This window comes from Ovis aries, chromosome 2 (genome assembly GCF_016772045.2).
Source record: "Ovis aries strain OAR_USU_Benz2616 breed Rambouillet chromosome 2, ARS-UI_Ramb_v3.0, whole genome shotgun sequence".
In the NCBI taxonomy this organism is placed as follows: domain Eukaryota; kingdom Metazoa; phylum Chordata; class Mammalia; order Artiodactyla; family Bovidae; genus Ovis; species Ovis aries.
Genome location: NC_056055.1, coordinates 183,024,641 through 183,049,057, shown reverse-complemented (window position 1 = coordinate 183,049,057; position 24,417 = coordinate 183,024,641). Strand labels below are relative to the sequence as shown.

The following is a 24,417-nucleotide window of genomic DNA, read 5'->3' as shown; positions in this document are numbered from 1 at the left end:
GCTGCAATGAATTACCGGACACTTAGTGGTATAAAACAGCACACATTTATCCTACAGTAATCAGAAGTCCAAGGTGGGCCTCCCTGAACTAAAATCAAAGTGTCAGCAGAGAATTTTGGAGGCTCCAGGGAGAAGCTTTCCTTGCCTTTTCCAGCTTCCAGCATCTGTCTACACTTCTTGGCTAACAGCCCTGCCTCCATCTTCAAAGTCGGCTGGGCAGTACCTTCAAATCTCTCCCCGACTCTGATCTCTGCTTCTGTTGCCACCTTTTCTGACTCTCTTGCCTTCCTCTTATAAGCACCCTGTGATGACAGTGGGCCCATCCTGGATAATTCAGGATAACATTGCATCGCAAGATCATCACTTAATCACATCCACAAAACTTTTCTCACGTAAGGTAATGTAGTCGGGGTTTCCGGGGATTAGGATGTGGGCATTATTGGGGGGGCATTATTTTGGCTGCCACAGATCCCAACATATCTTAGGTACTCCTGTCCTAACCAGAACCTGGTCTTTTCACCTAGATTCCTATGGAGCAGAAAATCCTCCAGGCCCTGGTGCCAGGGGAGCTAGAATGCCACCTTACACCTCAAATCCAAGTATGCTCTGGGACGCTCTTAGGAAACAAACACTTCTTAACTTTACTTAGAGTGAGGAAGACATCCAACAGCAAAGTGTCCTACTTAAATCAGTTACTCACCTGCCAGCCTTCTCTGCCAAACTTCTTTGTCAACTACCCTCACTTTCTCTTTTCTATCTTCAGTCTCTCTCTCCTTTGCTCAAGGATATGGTTAAGCTTAAAGCTCAACATTCAGAAAACTAAGATCATGGCATCTGGTCCCATCACTTCATGGCAGATAGATGGGGAAACAGTGGAAACAGTGTCAGACTTTATTTTGGGGGGCTCCAAAATCACTGCAGATGGTGACTGCAGCCATGAAATTAAAAGACGCTTACTCCTTGGAAGGAAAGTTATGACCAACCTAGATAGCATATTCAAAAGCAGAGATATTACCTTGCCAACAAAGGTCTGTCTAGTCAAGGCTATGGTTTTTCCAGTGGTCATGTATGGATGTGAGAGTTGGACTGTGAAGAAGGCTGAGTGCTGAAGAATTGATGCTTTTGAACTGTGGTGTTGGAGAAGACTCCTGAGAGTCCCTTGGACTGCAAGGAGATCCAACCAGTCCATTCTGAAGGAGATCAGCCCTGGGATTTCTTTGGAAGGAATGATACTAAAGCTGACACTCCAGTACTTTGGCCACCACATGCGAAGAGTTGACTCATTGGAAAAGGCTCTGATGCTGGGAGGGATTGGGGGCAGGAGGAGAAGGGGACGACAGAGGATGAGATGGCTGGATGGCATCACCAACTCGATGGACATGAGTTTGAGTGAACTCCGGGAGATGGTGATGGATAGAGAGGCCTGGTGTGCTGTGATTAATGGGGTCGCAAAGAGTCAGACACGACTGCGCGAGTGAACTGAACTGACTGATTCCAAAAAAGTAAGCAGCACTACCTTTCCAGGACACTACAGCAGCTCTTGACTTAAGACAAGGTGGCGGTTCAAGAACTCTTTTATTTAACAGGAAATCAGGGCTCATTACACAGGATACCACGTGGCTACTGTTCAAAACTCTTCACCACCCTCCTTCTGTCCACCCACAAATGCTTCACCCTTTTCCAAATATCTGCTATTCCCCACCACACACCTCACTCCTCACTATCTTTTCATGCAGCTCAGCCAGGCATTGGCACCATTCTCTCTTGGCAAGAGGAATTCCCATTGCCTGGAATATCCTCCAGTCTCTCTCTTCTTCTTCACCCAGGAGATCTCCCCTGGTCCCTCCTGTCTCTGGTCAATGTTCACGGTATCCATGAATTCCCAGGCAGTATTAGTGGCCCATCCTTGGGGCTCCCACAAGCTCTGCTCCTCCTGGATTTACTTCTCTGTGTCTCTACCTCCTGTGCATCACAAATTCTTTACAAGTAAGGATGGGGTTGCTCACCTCTGATGCCACAGCATCTAGCATGGCACCTCACACGAAGCAGTTACTCAACACCACGTGCATGGGTGGTGGAATGTCTCCAAACGTCCTGCTCCAAATTCTCTTTTGACTTCTGGTCCCCCATGCCTCTTCCCCTGGGATCCTGCTGATTTCTCAGCATTGATTTGCTCCAAATGAAGTCCCTTTTCTTGCCCGTAAATCATAAATTTCCTGATTTCTTTTCTATGTGATCCCTGTGCTAGATCCCACATTCTGTGCTAGAACCAAGGGGTACCAAGATAAATAAGATTCAGCCATGCCCTCAAGGAGGGTCTAGATCAGGCATTCCCATTCTTAATGCTATTGACATTTGGGGCTGGATAATTCTCTGTTGTGGAGGCTTGTCCTGTGCACTCTTGGATGTTTAGCTCCGTCTCTGGCTCCTGACCACCAAGTGCTGGCAGCATCCTCCTCCCAATCGTGATAACCAAAAATGTCTGCAGACATTGTCAAATGTCACCTGTGAGACAAACTCACTTTCATTGAGAACCTCTGGTCTAGACGCAGAGACATCAAGAAACAGAAAGAAGAAAATTTCCATATGAGATAAGCACAAAGTACAAAAATGATCAGTAAGAAAACTGGAGACTTGGAAAATATTTGTATGTGTGCTGATGAACTGGCCCAGAAGATAGAATTTTGCTACGTGAAATAATTACAAGGCAAAACAAGACAGCGTTTTCATAATGGGAGACGAGAGGGCTAAAACATGTTCAGTCCTTGCTGTGTCGGGAGCTGCTTTGCATTTGTTGATTTATTTCATTCTTACAACAACGCTGCAAGGCAGGGACTGTTTTTCACTAGTCAGAGGAGCGGGGTGAGCTGATGAGTTAGGTTCCAGGTTGGCGTCTCTGTATTTGCTAATGGCGCCACCTTCCTCTTGGCTCCCCTGTCTTTGTGGTCAGCACATGGTCTTTTTCGAGCCACTCTGGTTTCATTCCCGCCTCCACTGGTGTGTGTCTGGAGGACTACAGCATGACAGTGTCTCATATCTGTGCTTCTTTCCCTAATTCCCACCTCTCCCCACCTCCAGTTTCACCCTGGTCCTCTCCATTCTAAGCCACCCTGGTGGCTCCATGGTAAAGAATCTGCCTGTAGTGCAGGAGAGATGGGTTTGATCCCTGGGTCAGGAAGATCCCCTGCAGGAGGAAATGGCAACCTGCTCCAGTATTCTTGTCTGGAGAATCCCATGGACAGCAGAGTCTGGGTACAGTCCAGGGGGTCGGACATGACTGAGTGACTAAGCCACAAGGCAGCAATATCTCCACCCTAAACACCCATTAGCCAGCATGAATCCTAATACACAATTTGATATAGCACCTACTTTTTCTCCATTGCAAACCAAATCCAAATCCAAACTTCACGGCTTGGCTTTCCAGCCTCCTTTCTCTGACTTCTGCTCAGGTTCCCAGCCTGGACTCTCACTGCTTCTGAAAGTACATGTCCTATTCTGCTAATAGCGGTGAACCTTTCGGAAAGGCTTATCATATTGGTTCATAGAATCCTTGTGTGTGTGCATGCTAAATTGCTTTAGTGTCTGACTCTTTGTGACCCTAGGGATCCCAGCCCACCAGGCTCCTCTGTCCTTGGAATTCTCCAGGCAAGAATACTGGAGTGGCTTGCCATGCCCTCCTCAGGGGATCTTCCCGACCCAGGGATCTAACCCTCCTGTCTTCTGTCTCCTGCATTGGCAGCCGGGTTCTTTACCATTAGTGCCACCTGGGAAGTTCATCCTAGAATCCTTACAGATGCCCAATGAAGTGGATGGTGCTGTTCTTAATTTACAAACACTCTAAGTTGCTTCCTCTTTGCCTTTGCATATCGTTCATATTACCTGGGCACCTGGATTCCCCCTTCTTTCATCCCTGTGGCTCTAGATAAATCTTCATTCAAGATTCAACTCTGACGTCACACCTTCCCAAAGCTGCTCTGGATCACTTAACCCTTGAAGATGGTTATTTTCTCTGTATAGTACATTGTCCTGGTATTTATCTCATATCCCTCTCACAGTAAGCTTCTAGAAGGACATCAGCATCACCTCTATACTCCTGGAGTTCTACCGTTAAAAAAGTGAAGTGAAGTGGCTCAGTCGTGTCTGACTCTTTGCGACCCCATGGACCATGGAGCCTGTCAGTCTCCTATGTCTGTGGGATTCTCCAGGCAAAAATACTGAAGTTGGTTGCCATTCCCTTCTCCAGGAGATCTTCCGGACCCAGGGATTGAACCCATGTTGAACCCAGGTCTCCCGCACTGCATGCAGACTCTTTACAGTCTGAGCCACCAGGGAAGTCGTAAAGTGAAAGTCACTCAGTCGTGTCCGACTCTTCAACCCCATGGACTGTAGTCTATGGAATTCTCCAGGCCAGAATACCAGAGTAGATAGCCTTTCCCTTCTCCAGGATCTTCCCCACCCAGGGATCCAACCCAGCTCTCCCACATTGCATATGGATTCTTTACCAGCTGAACCACCAAGGAAGCCCAAGAATACTGGAGTGGGTAGCACATCCCTTCTCCAGAGGATCTTCCCAATCCAGGAATGCAACCAGGGACTCCTGCATTGCAGGCAGATACTTTACCAGCTGAGCTACCTGGTCTAGTTATTACCTGGTTTACCCTTATTAGATGCTCAAATACAGTTTATCTGAACAAAGGTGAGACCACTGCCTGTGCGGTTTCTGATCTTTAAAAATTTTCGTCTATCACCATGCGTGCTCAATCGCTAAAGTCGCATTTGACTCCGACTCCGTGGACTGCGGCCAGCCAGGCTCCTCTGTCCATGGGGATTTTCCAGGCAAGACGGCCCTGGTTAACAACAGTGCTGCGAGCCACGCCTCCTGTGCCCTGGCCAGCACCGCCCGCTCTGTCGGGGATCAAGGGCGCAGGCTCGCAGCTGTGTCCCATCTGCATCTAGAGACACTCGCGCCTTTCCTGAGCAGGATGGAGCCTGGCGAGTGGCCGCCCCTACTCTCCCCAGGGTAGTGGTAGGGACCTCCCTATCGCCCTCTTCTGCCAACAAATTGAGGACGATCAGTCCCGCGATCCGGCGCAGAGGAGTCGGCCGGCTGAAGGCGCTCCCTGCTGGCGAGATGCGGACTCACAAGAATTGTAGGACACCTTCCTAGCTTTACTGGCCTAGAGCATCTGAAACCATGACGGTTTCATCGTGGGGAGGGGACAGCAGGAAAGTCCGAAAAGACATTGTTTTGTTTCCGACCCATCAGATCCCTTTTCTATTGTTCTCAGTTCAGGGATCGAGCGCACACTATGTTTCCTGCATTGGCAGATGGGTTCTTGACCACCTGGGAAGCCTTTCCATTTATACATAAATCATAGCCCTTCTGACTACAGGGAAGGCTTTCCTGCTTTCCAATGGGAGGTGATCCTGACAACCCACTAGGACTTACATGGCATGCTCTCTGAACACAGGCAGATCAGATGATTCTCGGCCCCTCAAACAAATGAAGATGCTGGGTCTAGAGAGGAGAATGGCTGTCTCTACATGCTATCTCCTGCGTGAACACCAACTGGATCCCAACTGAACGGAGCACTGTCGGGGGATCTTGAGACTCTGCCTGGCTAGGGGAGACATGGGGGCCAAGGCTGTTATGCTGCCCTATGCTGTGCTTTCCCACGAGGCATTCAAACAAAGGCACAGCTGTTTCTTACCATAAGTCTTAGGTGTCTCCTCTCGCCACCCTGCTTTGTGGATAACTAAATACACTAACACCATTTCCTGTCTTGGGCATTTTTATTTTGCAAGATGATAGCATTACAAGGTTTACCAAGATCGTGTATGTGTTTGTATTCTAGACTGGATGTTCTCACACCCAGAGTGCTGAGAATCACTGACTCCTCTGCTCTGCTAAGTCTCCTGGGCATGGGGCAAGAAAAATCTGAAAATTCTCAGGGTTTCTTGTGCGGTACATTGTGTGGCATTTGGGAACTCATGTCCCAGAACAAAAGTCTGTCATCCATAGGTGGAGAAAGTTCCAACACCTCTTTTTCAGCTGAAGTCCGCCAGAATTCAAGGATGCAGAATTTCCAGGCTTAGAATATCCAGGCTGGGATATCTCTATGTATCTGGATCCGTCACATGACTTGGAGAACAATGTTACAATTGCTCATGACTGTAGGGAACAAGGTATAAGGAAGGTTGAGAAGTGCTTGCAAACGAGACTCTCAACCAGGGCTGAACATTCTTGCAAACGAGATGTTCAGCCAAGAATCCTCTGTTCCCGTGGGAAGAGAAAATTTCTTGCACACAAGGATGTTTCTCTGATTCCTCAAAAGGAACAGACCCAGGGACAAAATGGATTCTACGTTGATAAGGAAGTTCCCCAAAACAAAATCTTAGCTGCAGTAAATAAGTCAAGGTAATCTCGCCCTGCGCCTGCGCACTGTATAGTCGCTGAATTATGGTGTTTGGCTACTTGCCCTGTAGATTGTTGTGCAAGGGATATAAAATAAAGCAGCTGTAAGAAGCAAGGGGCTAAAGTAAAAAGATTCAAACCACTCTGCAGTGTTGGTGTTTCATTCCATCGCCAGCACATGACTTCTCTAGACCTCCAGGGCTCCTAAGAGCTCAGCCATATGCATGTGTGTCCTCCACAGCTTCTGGCACCTAGCAGGCTCTTAATTCATCAAGATTTACGGTTGAAGTCAGTGTTCTACCAGAACACCCAGTCTGAAGAGTAGCCTTGAAAACTGCATGAATCTACCTGATGGTTGTCCTAAGAAGGTATGACAGGATTGGAGCACTTCCCAAAACTTAGGTCTGATCGGAATTCCAGGGGACCTGGACTGTCAAAAATCCTTGGTCTATTCTCCAGAAGGCCCAAGCTGGTTCAGGCTTTTCAGAGTCTGTGTACCTACTGCTGTTGGGCAGCAGGCCTTCTGTGTAGGATTTATGTACTGATAAAGGCAGCCAACAGGTACTGAGTACTTTACACTGGGCACCACCCTAGTACCTTACGTTACTGCATTCAGTTCGTACACCCTTACAAAGTAGGTTTTGGTACTTTTTTTGTTCTACTCATTTAATAGGCCCAGGAAAGAGAACTGGAATTGGAATCCAGGCATTCTGGTTCCAGACTTTTTTAACTACTATGCATTTTTGAGTAAACAAGACACTTTTTAATTTGAATTCAGCTTGCACCTGGGCAGTAAGACCAAAAGAAATCTAGAAATTGCAATGACATCACCACCTGCAGCCTGGAGGACCTAAAGGTTCCTACTTGGATACAGTGATCTGCTTGGCTCCTGGCCTGTGCTGCCCAGCCTCGCTGGATAAAGAGGGCACTCAATCCTATTTGTCAAATCAATGGCCCCACACATGCCACCTGCAGCTGTGCTCTTAGCACAGGGACTTAAGCGGTCTTCTGTGTGCAAATGGGCCTTGAAGATTCTGGTGACTGGCTCCCTCCCATGTGAATCCTGGCCAGGCAGGTTGTCTGGATGTGCCTAGGCGGGACTGGCTTTGTGAGCATAATCTCATATAGGACTCCCAGCAAGTCCTGAGGTTAGCCATTATGGGAGTAAGAATAATCTTTCCACCCTCTGTTTATATGCTTTTCTCACAAATGGCAAGACCAATGGACACCAGATACAGTGTAACAAGGAGAGCCAGTCTGGGTGGGAGAGGCAGGCATCCAGGGCTCAAGTCCAGGCCAGACCAAGCAAGGTGAAAGCAGTAATAATGATACAAAGTTGATGTAATTGTTTAATGACACAGGAAAATAAGTTATGAAACAAGATGGTTACAAATACAGGGTAGAGGATCATTTAACTTCACTTTTGATAAGAAAAATTAAAAAGTACATATACAAAACACTGGAAGATTAAGTATCAAAATATTAACAGTATTTACTTCTGTTCAGTGATTAAATATTCTTCTCTGCTTTTGTGTACTTTTTGAAACATGATTATTTCTGAAACAAAGAAGTCACTGTAAAGAGAAACAGGTATTAAATGCCAGGAGTCCAGCAAACAAGGTCTGAAGCCCAGCACATGTCCAGCAAGGGGGACGGTGGTCAAGCCCAGATGTGGGATAGTATCATTCTTTTCCTACTGGAATGCTGTTTACCAGACTTGTTTCTTCGACATTTAATATTCTTAGCACATTTAATAGGAATCTGAATATTAACTGGTACAACAGTAAAATGATGTTAGCAACTTTGGTTTTAAATTACTACAAAACATGGTAACCATTTTGTAGTTATAAAATACACTAGAAATAAGACATCAAACACACCAGAAATCAAAAATTCCTACAACAAAAAACCCCATCTGACTAAACCACTGACTTTGCTATTCTGCTGTGTGCTCATTTTTAGTTTTCATCATAAATCTATTTTCGTTTCACGGATCTGGAAGAGGCAGTTTTCCTCAAAAAGATGCTTTTGCCTTCTAAATACTGTTGGAAGTATTTCAAGTTGGAAGGACTCACCAAAATTGAAACCACTTCAAAGAAACAAACTTGCCTGAGGAGTGGCGCCGTTCTGTGTGCCTCAGTCTGCTAAGCTACCAAATGCAGAACAGCAGAGACTACACTTGTAAGTGAAACTGAAGTATCTGGGACTTCCCCCACCCCTGGTGGCTCAGAGGTTAAAGCGTCTGCCTGCAATGCGGGAGACCCGGGTTCGACCCCTGGGTCAGGAAGATCCCCTGGAGAAGGAAATGGCAATCCACTCCAGTATTCTTGCCTGGAGAATCTCATAGACGGAGAAGCCTAGTAAGTGACAGTCCATGGGGTCGCAAAGAGTCGGACACGACTGAGCGACTTCACCACCACCACCACCCTCAATGTCAGGACTGCTAGAGGCGCTTTATTCAAATAACAATGACAACCCGTATTTCTTACTCCTGAAAAAGTAAAATGGAGAAAGGCTCATTGTTTTAAAGTCTGGCATATAAAAGCCCAGTGCTCCCTTAACTGAAGGTGCTTCTTAGGGATTTTCCAAAGCTCTCTGCCCTTTCACACAGTAATATTTTCAGGAGGGGTCAAAAAACTACTGTTAAGATCCAAGAAAAAACTGAAACCAAAAAAAAAAAAAAAAAAAAAAACAATTGAGACAATTTTTCTGCACCCCCACCACCTGTCCAGTGTCTGGTCATCTGCCCTTTCTGGCAGGCTGACACAGCAATCCAAGTCACAAAAGGTTTCAGACACTAGGAAAGCAAGGTACCAAAAGAATTACATTAAAACAGTAACAAGTTTGGGGGAAAAAAAAGATTTACACTTAGAAATATCCTATCATCACAAAGACTAGAAAGATGCCTTGCTTTGCTCTTGGGCAATCAAGACATTGCAACCTGTTTTATATCCCCAAAAAGGAGACTCATTGGAAACCTCAGTGCCTGTGACCCAAGTCATCTCGTACTCGTTCAGTTCAGTTCAGTTCAGTTCAGTCCAGTCGTGTCGTTAGATGAGTCCAAATCCTAAAGTAACACAAATTCCTTTCTTACAGCAAGAAAAAGAACATCCATTTCAGGACAAAGATATGTCTTCAGTGAGAAAACTGCCTGCGGTCAGATGGCTTCTTGCTTATGTGTTTGAAGATCTTGGACTTCTCGACTTTCTTGGCTTTCTGGTAGCCAAATCCACCGCCACCGCCTCGCTTTCTAACTTTGCCGTCATTGCTGTTCACATCTAAAGGGGGCATTAAGGAAATCCAACAACACAAAGACAGACAACTCCAAATCACCACCCAAGGGAGAACCAGTCAGCTGTACACCAGGGGCCCCACCACCCCTCCTTGAGCTACCACAATGTGAACACTCGAATCAGGAGTGGCCACATGACTGGGGGCTAAAACTAGCAGGTAGGATTTTTAAACCCAGTTAATACTTAACATATTACAACTTGCCTGGCTTGCTCTGCCACTCAAATTCCATGTCCTTTCTTAAAGCCATAAACTGTCTCATCTCTGTCGTCTCCACCCTGACTACCCCATGCAAGCACTGACACAAGGTCAGTGACTGAGATGACCACCTGGGCCCCAGGCCTCAGCCAGAGCACAAGTCAACCTGAGTGCTAAGCCCCAAAGCCCCTGGTCAGGCTTCTGGCCCATAGTTCCTGGACAAACTCATAAGCACACAGAAAAGGATACTCAAATCAACAAAAGGAGGCACCTTGAAGCCAAACGACAGAGCAACTTGAGGCAAATTTAAGTTATTAACATTGAAGATCTGCTTCAGGGAATGGGAATCATAGGCGCGAATGTATGACTTATATGCTTCCTGGGCTGACTTATGAAGGAAGTAGTTCTTTTCAATCAGTTTTTCAAGCTGAAACAGAAATAAATATTGGCTTTAATACAAGAAAGCACAATTCATCTATAACATGTGTTCCAAAACACTTGCTCCAAGCTTTGTACTGCCTGCAAAATCAGGGTGCAGTAAGAATAATGACAAAATTCATGGAAGGTACAGAATGAAACCAGGTAGACAGTATAGGAACGTGCTCACCAGCACTGCAGGACACAGCAATGATCACTCAAGTCCAGACTTCCCACTTTATGGAAAGGGAGGCTTGGAGGAGAGTGACTGTCAATGAGACTACAGAGGCAGGGCTGGGATGCCCCCCGCCGCCCTCCACCCCTCCCACATACCTGAGACTGAATGTCAGAAATTTTGGACCAGGAAAACTCAAATTCACTTAATGGAACCTAGAAAATAAAAGCATGCAGGTTAGAAAGCTGGGTTGGTCTGACGCAGCTCATTAGTCACTGAAGAGACGGAAGGGAAAAGGCTTGTGGAATTTCAATTTCACCTGTTTCCCTGTCTTCCAATGCCAGTGGGAGAGGTGCACCTTTCCTCTCCTAATGCACACTGAATGGAACCCTCCACAAAGAAAAGGTATGAAACTGAATGGGGCAATGATGCACTGATGCCCTCTTCTCTAAACATCTCTGTAGTGCAATGTGATGAAGCAGCTTTTAGCTTCTAGTTTACAGAACCACTAGCTCTTCTTTCAGTGTTGGGAAACCTGCCCTGACACCACACTGCCCTGTGACGGGGGTCTGTGACACCAGGGTTTCTGAAACTGGGGTTTGTGACCACTATCTCCTACGGGAGGGATTTCTTACCAGTCATCTCTTATGAGACAACTGGAAAAGTGCTCATGCAGGTGCTGGGGAAAAAGAGCAGCCACCCAAGTCCCAGGCCCTGCACCCCTGGAGGGAGACAGGTGAGTGGGCAGACAACTTGATAAGCACCTGTGCTGGGGGCACACGAAGGAGGGATGAGATCAGCGACGCCCTCCCAGAGGAACCAGGAACCAGGTAGCTAGAGAAAACCTGCAAAGGCCGGATGGCAATTTCTAGGAACTGCTGCTAGTTGGGTGGTGGGGGAAAATCCACCAGGCAACACTGTGCCAACGAGGAGGCAAACGTCAGGAAGGCCGGACAAGCATTCACAAGACTCGACAACAGAAAGGCCAGAGTCAGATGAGGGAGGACTGAGACCAGAATCAGGGGAGTTAAAACAGAACCCACTTTTCAAACAGCAGGCTGAGGAAAGGTAATAGGCAGCAGCCATGCTGGAGCTCGTGACAAGAGCGGATTCAGGGCTGAAGCTATCTTTTTGGTCAGAGATTACAGACAGTAAAGCGCTAACTGCTAGGCAAGGACTGGGGCCCGGAAGGGGACGGGGTAGGAGGGGATGGGCTCCCTGCGGCTTTGGGAGAGGTGAAGACAGAAGGGGAGCAGGAGCAGAGGAGGCTTCCAACAGGGCTGTGGGGAGACTGGGGACAGGGACGCCCCCTAAGTGACATAGGGCTCGAGCACAGTGCTTTGTGGGTAGTTTTTGGCTCATATTTCCTGGACGAGACCCACAGAAACCTCATTTGCTAAACCGCTGCACCAACTGTCCTAACAGAATGGTGACAACTTGGAACCCTTGGACACACCTAGAAATGGTGCTCAAGGCCATGTGCACCGGCAAGCAATTCCTCTGGAGAGAAGTCTGTCCCCAGTGTAAGGCTTTCCATGTGAAGATCTTTACCTTGGATTGCTTCAGGTAGCGAAGGAAACCCAATTCTTCAGGGCGCAAAATGAGCAAGGCGTGCCCTCTTCCATTCAGGCCTCTGGCTGTTCTGCCCACACGGTGAATGTATTCCTTTGGTGGAGAGAGAAAACCTGAGGTAATACACTGGTTTGCACAGCAACCTTGGTGGTTGCCACACAGCCTATCACCATGCTCCCCAAAGCTAGTGGTCCCCCACGCCTTTTGCAGGCACCATCCCCACAGAGATAGTACTGAGGCCAAGGAGAGCTGGACAGGACATTCACATTAATTCTATGATCCAATCAAATGGCTAGTAAGTTCGCTTCAACTTCATAAGGGCTTTTGGAAACATTCAAATGGCTGACAACTTATATAATCTACCTTTTGTTGAAAATAACTAAAAAACCTTATTTTACTACATATACAAAAGAGTGGCATCTGCCTCCATAAGCACATTTTATTCCTCTGACATCTACTGCTCTTAACAGACTGCCCCAAGCAGGCAACGTTCCTAAGTCCCACTGATGCGTCTCACATTTCCTCGCACACACCCTCTCTGGGTCCTGTGAAAGGCTTAAACACTGTGAGCATCAGTGAGATACTGCAGAGGCGCTGTATGGCTGTATGCTGAAGCCTGACTGCAACAACCTGAGGAATAATCTGTGGGATGGGGTACTTCTCAGGGAACCTGGGGAGATAACTAGAGGATGCCAGTTACCTTGGGGTCATCTGGAGGGTCATACTGAACAATCCAGTCCACTTCAGGAATATCCAGCCCTCTAGCTGCCACGTCTGTACACAACAAGATCCCTGAATCTGCATTGCAGAACTGGAAGAACGTGGTCGTACGCTTATTTTGTTTCTGCCTTCCCTAGAACCAAAACAAAACATCCACTGGAAGAGGAAATTTGAGACCATTTGTGGGAGGTCTTGATGTAGAACCCCTAAACTGTGGAACTGTTAGCTGCTTTATTTCAAGTTCACTACCAGTCTATTTCCCGAAGCAATGGCATCTGCTCCTCCTTTCAGGTTCCCACTCCCCGCCCGCCTGGCAGAATTCCCTCCTCACAGGACCCATCACCTGTTATTGTCCAAACTACTCAGAACTACGTTTGGAGGCAAGAACGATACTTTAATCCCCACAACCTACAGAACCTGGTAAGTGTAAGCTGTTTTTAATAAACTTATCCTAACCACTTACATGAATGGCCATGACAGGCAAATCGATGTAGTTCAGCAGCTCATAGTGGTATTTCACGGACTTACAGGATGAAAAGAAAACCATTAGTTTCTTCTTCCGGTTCTTCTTAAGGAATGTAAAGAGCAGGAGGAATCTCTTTTCAGAAGGACAGACAACATATCCCTAGAAGAGGTTCAAGGGAACAGACACAAAATAATCGAATGGACACTTTCAACTTCAATGAACCGATATAACTTGATGGAGAGAATAGATTAACATGGCATATACACCGCTAAGCCTCACCTACAGCAAAATTACTACCTTCATTGTAATAATGCAGCCTAAAATAAGACTGATTTTAAATCTTTCGATTCCTTTTATTGGCTATAATCACTGGATACTAAATATTTTCCATATTTCTGAGACTACTGGTTATCAAGTTCTTATAATCATAGTAAAATCAATCCCTCTATTAACTGGAACCTTCAAAATGTATCAATGATTCATTTTTAGAAGGTCCTTAACAGCAAGATCCTAAATAACCACAGCTGAAGTACACTATCCTAAACAACATCACAAAGCTAGGTGAATATATTTTTAAAAACTAAATAACCAATGAAAGGTTTGTAAGCTAAATTGTTACAGGAAAGAAATATTTTACTCATCAAAAGACTCAACCTTAAAGTTCTATTTTTAATCAACCTGTTTTGGCTCTTTGTCACCTCATTTTCACAGTTACGTGCTTGAAACCAGCCTCTCCACCTTCTAACTCACATCTTAGTGCAGGATATTATTGGACAACAGAATTCATTTTACTCATATAAAATTGGTGGTACTATTATTAAGTTCATTAACCCATTTGCTTTTTAGAGGATCCTCCAAACACTCGAAAGGAAACACCAAAGGAGATCCTTAAAATGGAAGGTACTGACAAGAAGTACCTGCTCAAGACCGTCTACAGTTGCATTAGCTTTATCATCATCAACACCAACATACAAAGGCTCCTTTTTCAGAGAAATCCTCGCCAGGTCTTCAACTTTTCGAGTTTGTGTGGCAGAGAAGAGCATGGTCTGTCTGCGTGCTGAAACACAACCATATAAAAATAACCCAAATTTTTTAGGCAATTTTTAGAATTGCTTCACAACTAAGAATGCTCTAAGTAGAACTTTCAGAAATTGGAAACATGGTATCACTACAGACAGTAAAAGAGGAACAGCAAGGACAACTTTACGTCTACAGATCTGACAACTAAGTTGAAATGGACAATTTCCGCTAAAGCTCACTTAAGACAGCTTACTTTCCAACTCATCTTTAACAAAATTTTAGCAAAGGGAATTCAGAACTATAAGCATCTGTGAGAATTTAACATTTATTTCTGATTTAAGAAACAGCAGACTAGGAACAAAAGGGATCATCCCCAGTCTTATACAGGGCACCTAGACGTGCAGCACCTACATCACACTTAGTGCTGAGAGACTGTTCCACTCAGGAGTACACTGGAGGGTCTGGCCAGTGTAATGAGACATGAAAACAATAAAGTGAAAATTTTTACTTCACATAAGGAATGAAAAAACCTGTACAGTGAAAACTCTGAAACACTTCTGAGAGAAATTAGGAAGCTGATAAATGGAGATCTACCTCATTCATGTGCCGAAGGACCCAACTTTGTCTTCCACCAATGACTGATATTCAGTACAATCCCAAGATCCCAGAGACTGACAAACATTCTAACATTATAGAGAAATGCAAACGATGAGAATAGACAAACAAATTAACAAAGTTGGAGGATTAACGCTACCTAATTTCAAGACTTAACAGAAGGGACTGGAACTTCCATACTCTGCTGATGGGGATGTAAAATGCTACAAATTAAACATACACCCATCACTCCATTCCTAGATAATCACATGACAGAAAAGGTGATATACACCCATAAAAAGAGTTGTAGGTGGATGTTCATAGCAACCTCATATGTAACAGACCAAAACTGTTAACAACACAGCTGTCCACCAACAGTTAAATGGATAAACAAGTTGTGGCATATTTATACAATAGAATGCCAGGGAGGAACAAAGCAAAGAACTATTGAAAATGTAACGGCACAGACAAATCACAGAATTTGCTGAGCACAAGAACAGACAAAAAGACAGCAATACCATATGATTCCATTCGTACAAATCCCTGAAAAACGCAAACTGATCTACACTGACAGAGGGCAGACCCAGAGCCACCTGTGAGAGAGGAGACCTGTGAGCAGTTGACAAAATGTATCAAACCTTATACTTAAAACATAATAATCTTTACATGTTTTTACATGTAAAGATTATGTTAATTATACCTTGATGAAGCAGTGAGAAACAAATCGTATAAGGCACTGAACCACAGTGGTATTATAGATATAAGCAGTTTATGAATGTTTCAAGTACTATAACCAAGGTACATACAACTCAAACATAACACAAAAGGCAACAAGTCAATGACTACTGGAAGATGAGAGATGGGGTGGCAGGGATGGACAGGAATGAGACATACGTTAAAATTGTCTAACTTGCACTGTAAGCTCTCAAATGGCAAAACCATTGTATTAAGTTACCAGTAAGATCGATGTATATATTGTAAACTACCTCTAAGGCTGACCGGCACGACAATTTCACTTGGTTAAATTAAAATGCTGACATTAATAGTTTTCATACAGGAAAAATTCTCAGCTACTTCCAACAGCTGCTCTGCAAACCACATGAAGATGCAACCCACTTACTTGGCAGAAGTTTAATGATTTGCTTTAATTCCTCTTCAAACCCAACATCCAAGATACGGTCAGCCTCATCAATAACCAGACACTGTAGGTTTTTATACATAAACCCTGGGGTATTCTGACAAGACAAAGGACAGAAAAAAACTGTTAGCTGCAAAGTGTATGTTTCACAGAGACAGAAGATGGGGCTTCACGGTAGCGTCCTCTTACTTGCATGTGGTCCAGGAGACGGCCTGGGGTGGCCACGACGATGTTGATCCCATTGGCAAGCTTCTGAGCTTCAGCAGACCTGTTACTGCCACCCATTATTAACCCGTATGTGTGAACATGGTGTGTCATCAGCTCCTTAAGGACACCAAAAGTCTGCATGGCCAGTTCCCTAGTAGGTGAGAGAATAAGGACTCCTGTTCCTAAAAAGCAAAACAGGATATATGGTGAAAGTCAAACTGTAGTTACCACCAGGAGCGCATCCACAGTCATGACAGACTTCTAGTGAGATTCTTATAGAGACAGTGGGCTCACAGGCTTACCATTCCTGGGCATGAACTTTAACTTAACAATGAGTTCAACTGCAGGGATGAGAAACGCCAGCGTTTTGCCACTGCCTGTTTTTGCAGCTGCCAGAAGATCCCTAAAAAATAAAACGGAAAAGGAGAAACATATTTGCTCTACTCATTCAGCAAGTATTTACTGAATACCTACCATGGAGTATGACACATGTTTTAGGCACTGAGGCTAGATCATAACAAGAAAATAGTCCCCACCTTCTCTATCACTGAAATCAAGCATGTGGGTTAAACACTTAACTCAGAAATAACAATTGTGCTAAAAACAGAAGTGAACAATTTTCTCCAAATATCAATAAATAACCTAAAGCCTTTAACGAAGGTTAGATATATTATCCAACACAATGTGAGATCCATAGAATATACTGGTATTTTTCCCCCAAACTATTGGCACTAAAGACACTTTAACCTCTGAGCCACCAGGGAAGCCCAGAGTGAAAGTGAAGTCGCTCAGTCGCGTCCGACTGTGACCCCGTGGACTACAGCCCACCAGGCTCCTCCATCCATGGCATTTTCCAGGCAAGAATACTGGAGTGGCTTTCCATTTCCTTCTCCAGGGGATCTTCCTGACCCAGGGATCGAACCCAGGTCCCCTGCATTTCAGGCAGATGCTTTAACCTCTGAGCCACCTGGAATGCGGGAGACCCGGGTTCGATCCCTGGGTCAAGAAGATCCCCTGGAGAAGGAAAATGGCAACCCACTCCAGTACTCTTGCCTGGAGAATCCCATGGAGGGAGGAGCCTGGTAGGCTATATTCCATGAGGTCGCAAAGAGTTGGACATGACTGAATGACTTTACTTACTTATTGGCACTAAAAACAGAGATATTAAGTGTGTGTATGCCTGCGTGCTCAGTCATGTCCAACTCTCTGCGACCCCATGGACTGTAGCCCACCAGGCTCCTCTATTCACGGGACTTCCCAGGCAAGAATTTCCCTCTCCATGGGATCTTCCCAACTCAGGGATCAAACCCACATCTCTTCCATCTCCTGCAATGGCAGGTGAATTCCTTACAACTAGCACCACTTGGGAAGCCCAGGACCAATGCCCAAACCTCATGTTAACCATACCTGCCTTCCAGAAGTGGTCTGATACTTTTATGTTGAATTTCAGTCATGTTTGTAAAGCCCATTTCTTTTATTGCCTTCAGAGTGTTCTCATTGACAAGATTAGTCAGAGAATCAAATGAAGTATCCTCAAAAGCTCCTAAACAGAAGACAGTTTATCATTAGCAAATTTACCTTTTCTGACTAGTTAATATTGCTAGTTTCCTAAATTAGTTTAGCTGATTGAAAAGGACCTTATACTTGTTGCACGTTTCTCCACTGCTAATGGCTGTGTAATCTAAAGCCTATACTGTAACGAAATAACAAAGAGTTGGAGAGGTGGTACAATCAAGGGACTTATGAAAAATAAAAATGCCAAGGTGGGGGCAGACTGGGGCAAAGGTGGTGGTGTGAGGTTTGCAGGGGAAAATTCAGAGAGAAATGAAATGTTTAAGAAATCTGAAATTAAGAAAGAAAACACTCAGTATAAAAACTGAGTATGAAATCAGTCAAAATAGCAACTCTCACTCCAAAAAAGACAACTGAGAAGAGTCAGAGATGGCCCCAGATGGTGAGAATGTTCCTATACATCAGGTGTGCGGTGGTTCTCCAGCAGGAGAAGGCATCAGACTACCAGGGAGCTCCCTGGTCAACACACACCCCAGCTATAACCCAGGTGTTGGCAACTCTGGCACCACTGACATCTTGGGATGGATAATTCTTTGCTGTGAGAGGCTGTCCTATGCATTATAGGAGGTCCTGCAGCATCTCTGACCTCTACCCACTGGAAACTTGTCACCTGCTCCCATGGTTTACCTGGGACAGAGGAGGTTTATGGGGTTGCACCCCCTTAAATGGGAAAACTGGGATGGGTCCCTCTACCTAGAAGGTAGTTACCCTGCTTGAGAACCACTGCCACAATAACCATTGCAATTCTGATTATACAGGTTGGGTTGTGGGCTTCCCTATTTTAATAAACAAAAACCTCACACCAAACAACTCAAGTAACTGCTAGACGTTTTTAGTTAGGAGCAATTGATTCTAAACTCTTGACTTTACAGATAAAGAAATGGAGGTCAGAGGAGGTGACCCTGGCCCAAGCCCCTCAATAATGTTAATTTCATCCTCCTCTGTTAGTAATGGAGCCAGCATTAAACCTCTGGGCTCCAGACTTCCAGGCCAATAACTTTCCTACTGTAACATGGAAAGTGACAAACCAAAGAAATAAAGGACCCTAAGAGCTATTTGTGTGCATGTCAAAATATTTAATGTTAGGAATAAAGAAAAAGGAAAAATAGAGAAAGAAATAAGAACTAAAGCACACAATGTGGAAAATAAAAAGCGGCAATTAGATATAAAACCATTTCTTGTCAGTACTTATTAATATTTTTTTCCAGCTAAATTAAACGCTCCAACTGACCCTTTAAATCCTATAATCCAGGGAGGTGCGACATTTTAGAAATCTACCTGGAGAAACACTTTGATCATTACCTGTCAGCCCCAGTGGCAGGCTGGGCACTTCGCTGTCCTCCTCCTCGCCATCTGGCTTCTCCACACTGTCTTCTGTTTCTTCAGGAGCCTGGGCACCATCTTCAGCGTCTCCTATGTCCTCAGCTTTTGCTTTTTTGGAATCTTTGGTTTAAAGGACAAATATCCCCCAATTTTTTTAAAACAAGACCAAATAAGATCATAAAATAACAGATGTGTGATGCAAAAAAAAAAAAAAAAAAAAAAAGGCATATTTTCAAAAGCTTAACATGTTTTCAGTTTTAATTTGCTAAGAATCTCTTTTTCCTGATTAAAAAAATCTGGCTGTATTTAAAAACTCAGCAGGACATGCAGACCTGCTAACAAAGCTTTATTTTTTAGGCTTCTTAGTGTATATATATACACACATATATACTATATATAGTGTATGTATTTATTAAAGGATAGTTGATTTACAATACTGTGCTGGTTTCAGGTAAACAGCAAACTGATTCAGTTATGCATACATTATAGGTATATGCATTATTGATATTAAAAAAAAATCCTTCATTATACTAAATGGTTCCCTGTGCTATACAGTAAATCCTTATCATCTATTATAGACGGTAGTAACACCTGTTAATCCCATACTCCCAACCTATTCATTCCCCCTTCCTCTTTGGTAACTACATTTGTTTTCTATGTTTCTGAGTCTGTTTCTGTTTTCTAAGTTCATTTGTACTATTTTTTCAGATTCCACATGTAAGTGATATAATACTTCCTTCTCTGACTTACTACTTATTATACTGTCTTAGTAAGAAATTTTTAATGAGCTGAACTAAACAATTTAAGTATACCAACCACTTCCATTTCTATAAAATTCATTAAGGAGACAAGGGCAAGTGATTAATTAAAAAACCCATAACAAACACTTTTTCCTCTCATAATACCAATTTCCTATAAAAGCTAATTTTGTCTTAGAGGGGAACAGAAACACAAAAGCTCTTTATACTACTTGAGACAGATTACAAAGCAAGGGCAACAACCTACTCAGCTGGGTGACAGAAACTGGCTGGCTGGTTCCTTGAATGTAAGTGGTAAGAGGAGAGGGAAGGTTTCCTAGCTCTTCATTCTTAGCATACATTCACAACTTTCAAAACACAGTTCCCTAAACTACCTTCCCAGTCCTACCTCCCATCATGCTCTTAAATGTTCTATTTTTGGGCCAAATAGGTTAACTCTATGCTGTGCTTTTAAAAATTCATGGCAGTTAGTGATGCTAGTTAGAACAGAATTGACCTAAACCAGAACTCAGGACTCTGTAACCCAGGACTGGCCTCTTCCTTGGGCCTTATGAACACCCTTCTGGGAAATGATCAACTCTGTAGGACCCACACATTCAAAGGCCATGAATACTATCAGCTGGACTTCAAGGCTTATGACTTCTCTTTTTGTTAAAACAGTTCAAGGTTATCAATAGTATTTAAATTTCCAGTCCTGTGATTCAGTGCTTCAGAGTAGAAATATCACTTCCTCCAGCATACTCAGAATAAGAACCCTATAGGCACTAACAGTTTTAGAACAGGATTACAACCACTTTAAATCAAAACTGTAATGTCTAATCCTCATGCTTTAGTCTCTGTCTTATTTCACTTTTTGTTTAAGCAGTTTCTTATAATTTACAAATGCATTACAGTCTGTAGGCAGTAAAAAGACAGCCAGGCATGTTTGAAAAATCCAAAGCATCTTTCTAGATGAAAACTTTACTTCCGACAAAAGGTGAATAGGACATGCTAACACAGGGGTCGGCAAATGTTATCTATAAAGAACCAGATTTGTAAACACTTTAGGTTTTGCAGGTTGTATGGTCTCTGTCATCACAAAGGTCAAGTAAACAATCACAGGGTTCCGGTTAAGCATGTCTGCAAAAACAGGCAGAAGGCTGAACAGTTTGCCGATACCTGTTCGACCCTCCCCTGAAATCTCTGCCTACTCACAGTTTAATTAAAATGCCTGTTCTTTCACCTAAACTTATTCAGTCCAATAATCTTCTAAATGAAAGCACCCCTCTTCCCCTATTCTGGCCATTCTACTCACTGGGGAATTAATGTTCCATTTATTCAGAAGTTTCCCAACTCCTATTTTTACATACTCAAATTATCATTATGCTGCTTTTCATAGACAGGAATTTATTGTGGGGAAAAAGGAACCAGGGAAAAAAAGAGGTGAAAGAATCATTAATGTAAAGTCTCTGATTCATAAAGACACAAGAAGATAAATTCTAAACCAGCCCAGATTTCTTTAGTAATTCCACAATTCTCTTTGGAAATAGGTAGATCTAAAATATTATGTCACAGTACACTTTATCATAAGAAGCTCAGACAGTTAACTGCCAAAGAAGAACAGTATTTTGAGAAAAGTTAAACTGCACCTTCCTCTGATGTTTCCTCCAGCTACCAGGCTAGTTTCTTGCATGCCAGTAAGGGTGGGGGTGGGGGTGGAGGAGCCTTGGATGTCGTGTGGACATTACAATAAAAAGAGAGGCAAGGCAGAATGATAACTTGAAAAACTTAATGGCTTACGTTAAAAAAAAAAAAAAAGTACATACCAGGCCCAGCATCATCCACTACTTTTCTCTTTTTCTTCTTCTTCTTTTTTGATTCAGAATTGGGAAACTGCATTGCTGCTTCTCCACTGGTCAATGTGGTAGATTTCTTGGAGGCTTTTTTAACTTTGACATTTTCCCCTGTTTCTTTAGATACATCTCCATTTTGGGCTTCTGACACGCCTGCATTTACAGACTCTTTCACGGATTTTTTAACTTTGACATTTTCCATGGCTCCCTGAGGTAGGACTCCGTTGTCGGCTCCCGACTCGCCTGCCTTCATAGACTGTTTCCGGGACTTTTTCACTTTCCCACCTACTCCTGCTTCTTCAGATGTGTCTCCATTTTGGGCTTCTGCCAGCCCAGCACTCATGGGTTGTTTTAGGGACTTTTTCACTTTTCTGCTTCCTACTGTTTCTTTAGCTACATCTCCATTTTGGGCTTCTGACAAGCCCGCACTCACAGACTGCTTTAAGGACTTTTTAACTTTTCCATCTCCCACTGTTTCTTCAGACACATCTCCATTTTGAGTTTCTGACAGGCTCACAGCTGAGGCACCTGTTTAAAAACGGAAAACACATTGTGACAAAGGAGAAGCTTGCTTAGAAGCCCTGGAATCCCTAACGAAATGCCATGGCTTCCAGTACTGAAAGGATTTAGCTTTTACTTCCCTGTTATGTACATTAAAATGAGTTCCAATTTTATAGTATTCCACTGCAGCACAAATAAATTAAAAACAGGGAGAGAATGCTGCATTGATTTTTTTAACTTCAAAAAAACCACCTCTCTGTTTATAAGGAGTCAAAAGTCTGAAACAAGAAAACTTCAATGAGGTTAAATATTTAAACAGATGGGGCCAAACAATGGTACTTACAAAACATACATATTAGGTATTTGACAAATCTACTTTTTCAGCTGTCAGCGAATTGAAACTTCCGTTGATCAAACTACTTATTTGCCTTGATATTTATTGTATTTAAATGCCCAACGTTTTACAAGTTTCTGTTTATACATTGACAAAGTACTACCTTTTGTTACCTTAAACTACCAAGACGTAGTCAGCAATGCTTTGTTATTCCATAGGAAATGTAAACATTAGGGAACTTCAAAAACATTATTCCTAAAATTTACACACTTGTTCCCTCCTTCAGGATTTCTTTCAATCAACTGATCTCTGTAGAAAACCAACTAATGTTAGGCAGTATGCCTCCAACATTGCCCTAGGGGGTCTTAAGTCTAACAGGGCAGAGGTCCCCAACTTCTGGGATCTAATGCCAGATAACCTGAGGTGGGAGCTGATATAACGATAATTGAAATAAAGTGCACAATAAATGTAATTCCGGCTTGAATCATCCGGAACCGCCGCCCCCCCCACACCCCTGCCCCTCACCATGAAAAACTTTTTCATGAAACCAGTCCCTGGTGCCAAAAAGGTTAGGGACTGCTGTTATACAGGACCTAAAAAGGCTAACACAACTAACTTCAGGATGTCTGCTCCACTATAAGGAAGTTGTGCAAACTAAAGAAACGTGACATTCAGGTAAAATGCTTTGCAATGGTCTTTGTTATGGACACAAATACGCAGAAGCTCCCAAGAAACGTGTAAGTGAGGAGTGGCGGGAAGACGGCACGAGCACATGCATCACGCGTATGACCGCGCATGAGACACTTTAGGAGATGAAGTTCTGCAGGAGTCGAGTGCAGGGAGATAGGCGAAAGCAAGGGTACCAGGTATGTCCGAGAAGTGAGTGATACACAGCTTGTTTTGAAACGATACACACACGAAATAGATGATGTGAAAGGAAGATGCGCGGGGATGAGAAAGTCCCACGTGTCTGCTGGGAAATGGGGGTGGGGGATGAGGTGGACCCTAGAGATCATGAAGGAATCGGAATAGGGAGGGTGGAAGTGGGGCAGCCTGGTTCGGCCGGAAAGAAAATCAACCGGGGTCCTGTCCGCGTTCTGAAAGGAAAAACTGATGTTTAAAAGGTCAGGGGCAGATCAGGGGCAACGCGGCGTCGGCACCTGCGCTGGGCCGGAATGGAAGCTGCCCCGGGCTGCCTCTCCCCGCTCCCCAAGCACGCATGCTCTGGGGGAGGCTGCCGGGGCCACACCGGGGCCGCAGTCACCAGAGCCGTCCGGTGCCGTAGCGCGCCACGGCCACGTGCCGGCTCCCTCCGCAACCCGGGCCGCCGAGAGGTTCAGCGCATCTCACCCTGGAGCTTTAGGTTTCGTTGTCGCAATTTGAGGTTCCGCTTCTCGATCTTCTTGCGTAAAAGTTTCATCGGTAAATGAGACATGTTGTCGGTGAAGGGCTTCACGGCGGCGCCACAACCCAGCTTTTCGGCTCTCCCAAGTGACGTTATTTCCTCTCGAGTCACACGTGCTCAGTGCAGCCAGCCGGAAATGCGTCATGGGAGCGCCCCTGGTGCGTAGAGGAAATGGGTCCGGGGTGGAAGTGCTTCCGGGCGTGCGCGCGCGCCGTCTTACCCTTGGAGAAAGGATTCTATGCAGCGCCCTCTCGGGGAAAGGAGGCGCGACCCGGCCCAGGGTTCCCATTGTATCTGAGCCAGCAGGGCGCACCCCTGCTACTTGGTTTTGTTTGAGCTTCCCTGGGGGAAGAGTGAAGAATCAAGGCCATAGGCAGTCTACCTTCTCCGTTCTGTTCCTATTCTTTTCGGATTCTGGACGATTTAAGTTGAGTAATACCTAAGTCTCACACATATGTGTCTCCAAACTTGTTGACCAC

At 44.4% G+C, this 24,417-nt stretch overlaps 1 protein-coding gene across 1 annotated transcript; it reads right to left on the bottom strand.

Moving 5' to 3' along the window:
- Positions 1–7,751: 7,751 nt before the first annotated feature.
- Positions 7,752–24,029, bottom strand: DDX18 (DEAD-box helicase 18). The gene is made up of 14 exons (XM_012139743.4): positions 23,884–24,029; positions 21,672–22,226; positions 19,088–19,228; positions 17,621–17,756; positions 16,516–16,616; positions 16,196–16,395; positions 15,989–16,103; positions 14,172–14,311; positions 13,252–13,413; positions 12,769–12,921; positions 12,048–12,161; positions 10,655–10,711; positions 10,154–10,331; positions 7,752–9,693 (listed from the first exon to the last, which is right to left on the bottom strand). Exons 1-14 carry the CDS (start codon positions 23,966–23,968, stop codon positions 9,551–9,553), a joined length of 2,280 nt encoding a protein of 759 aa, XP_011995133.1. The 5' UTR covers positions 23,969–24,029; the 3' UTR covers positions 7,752–9,550.
- Positions 24,030–24,417: the final 388 nt, after the last annotated feature.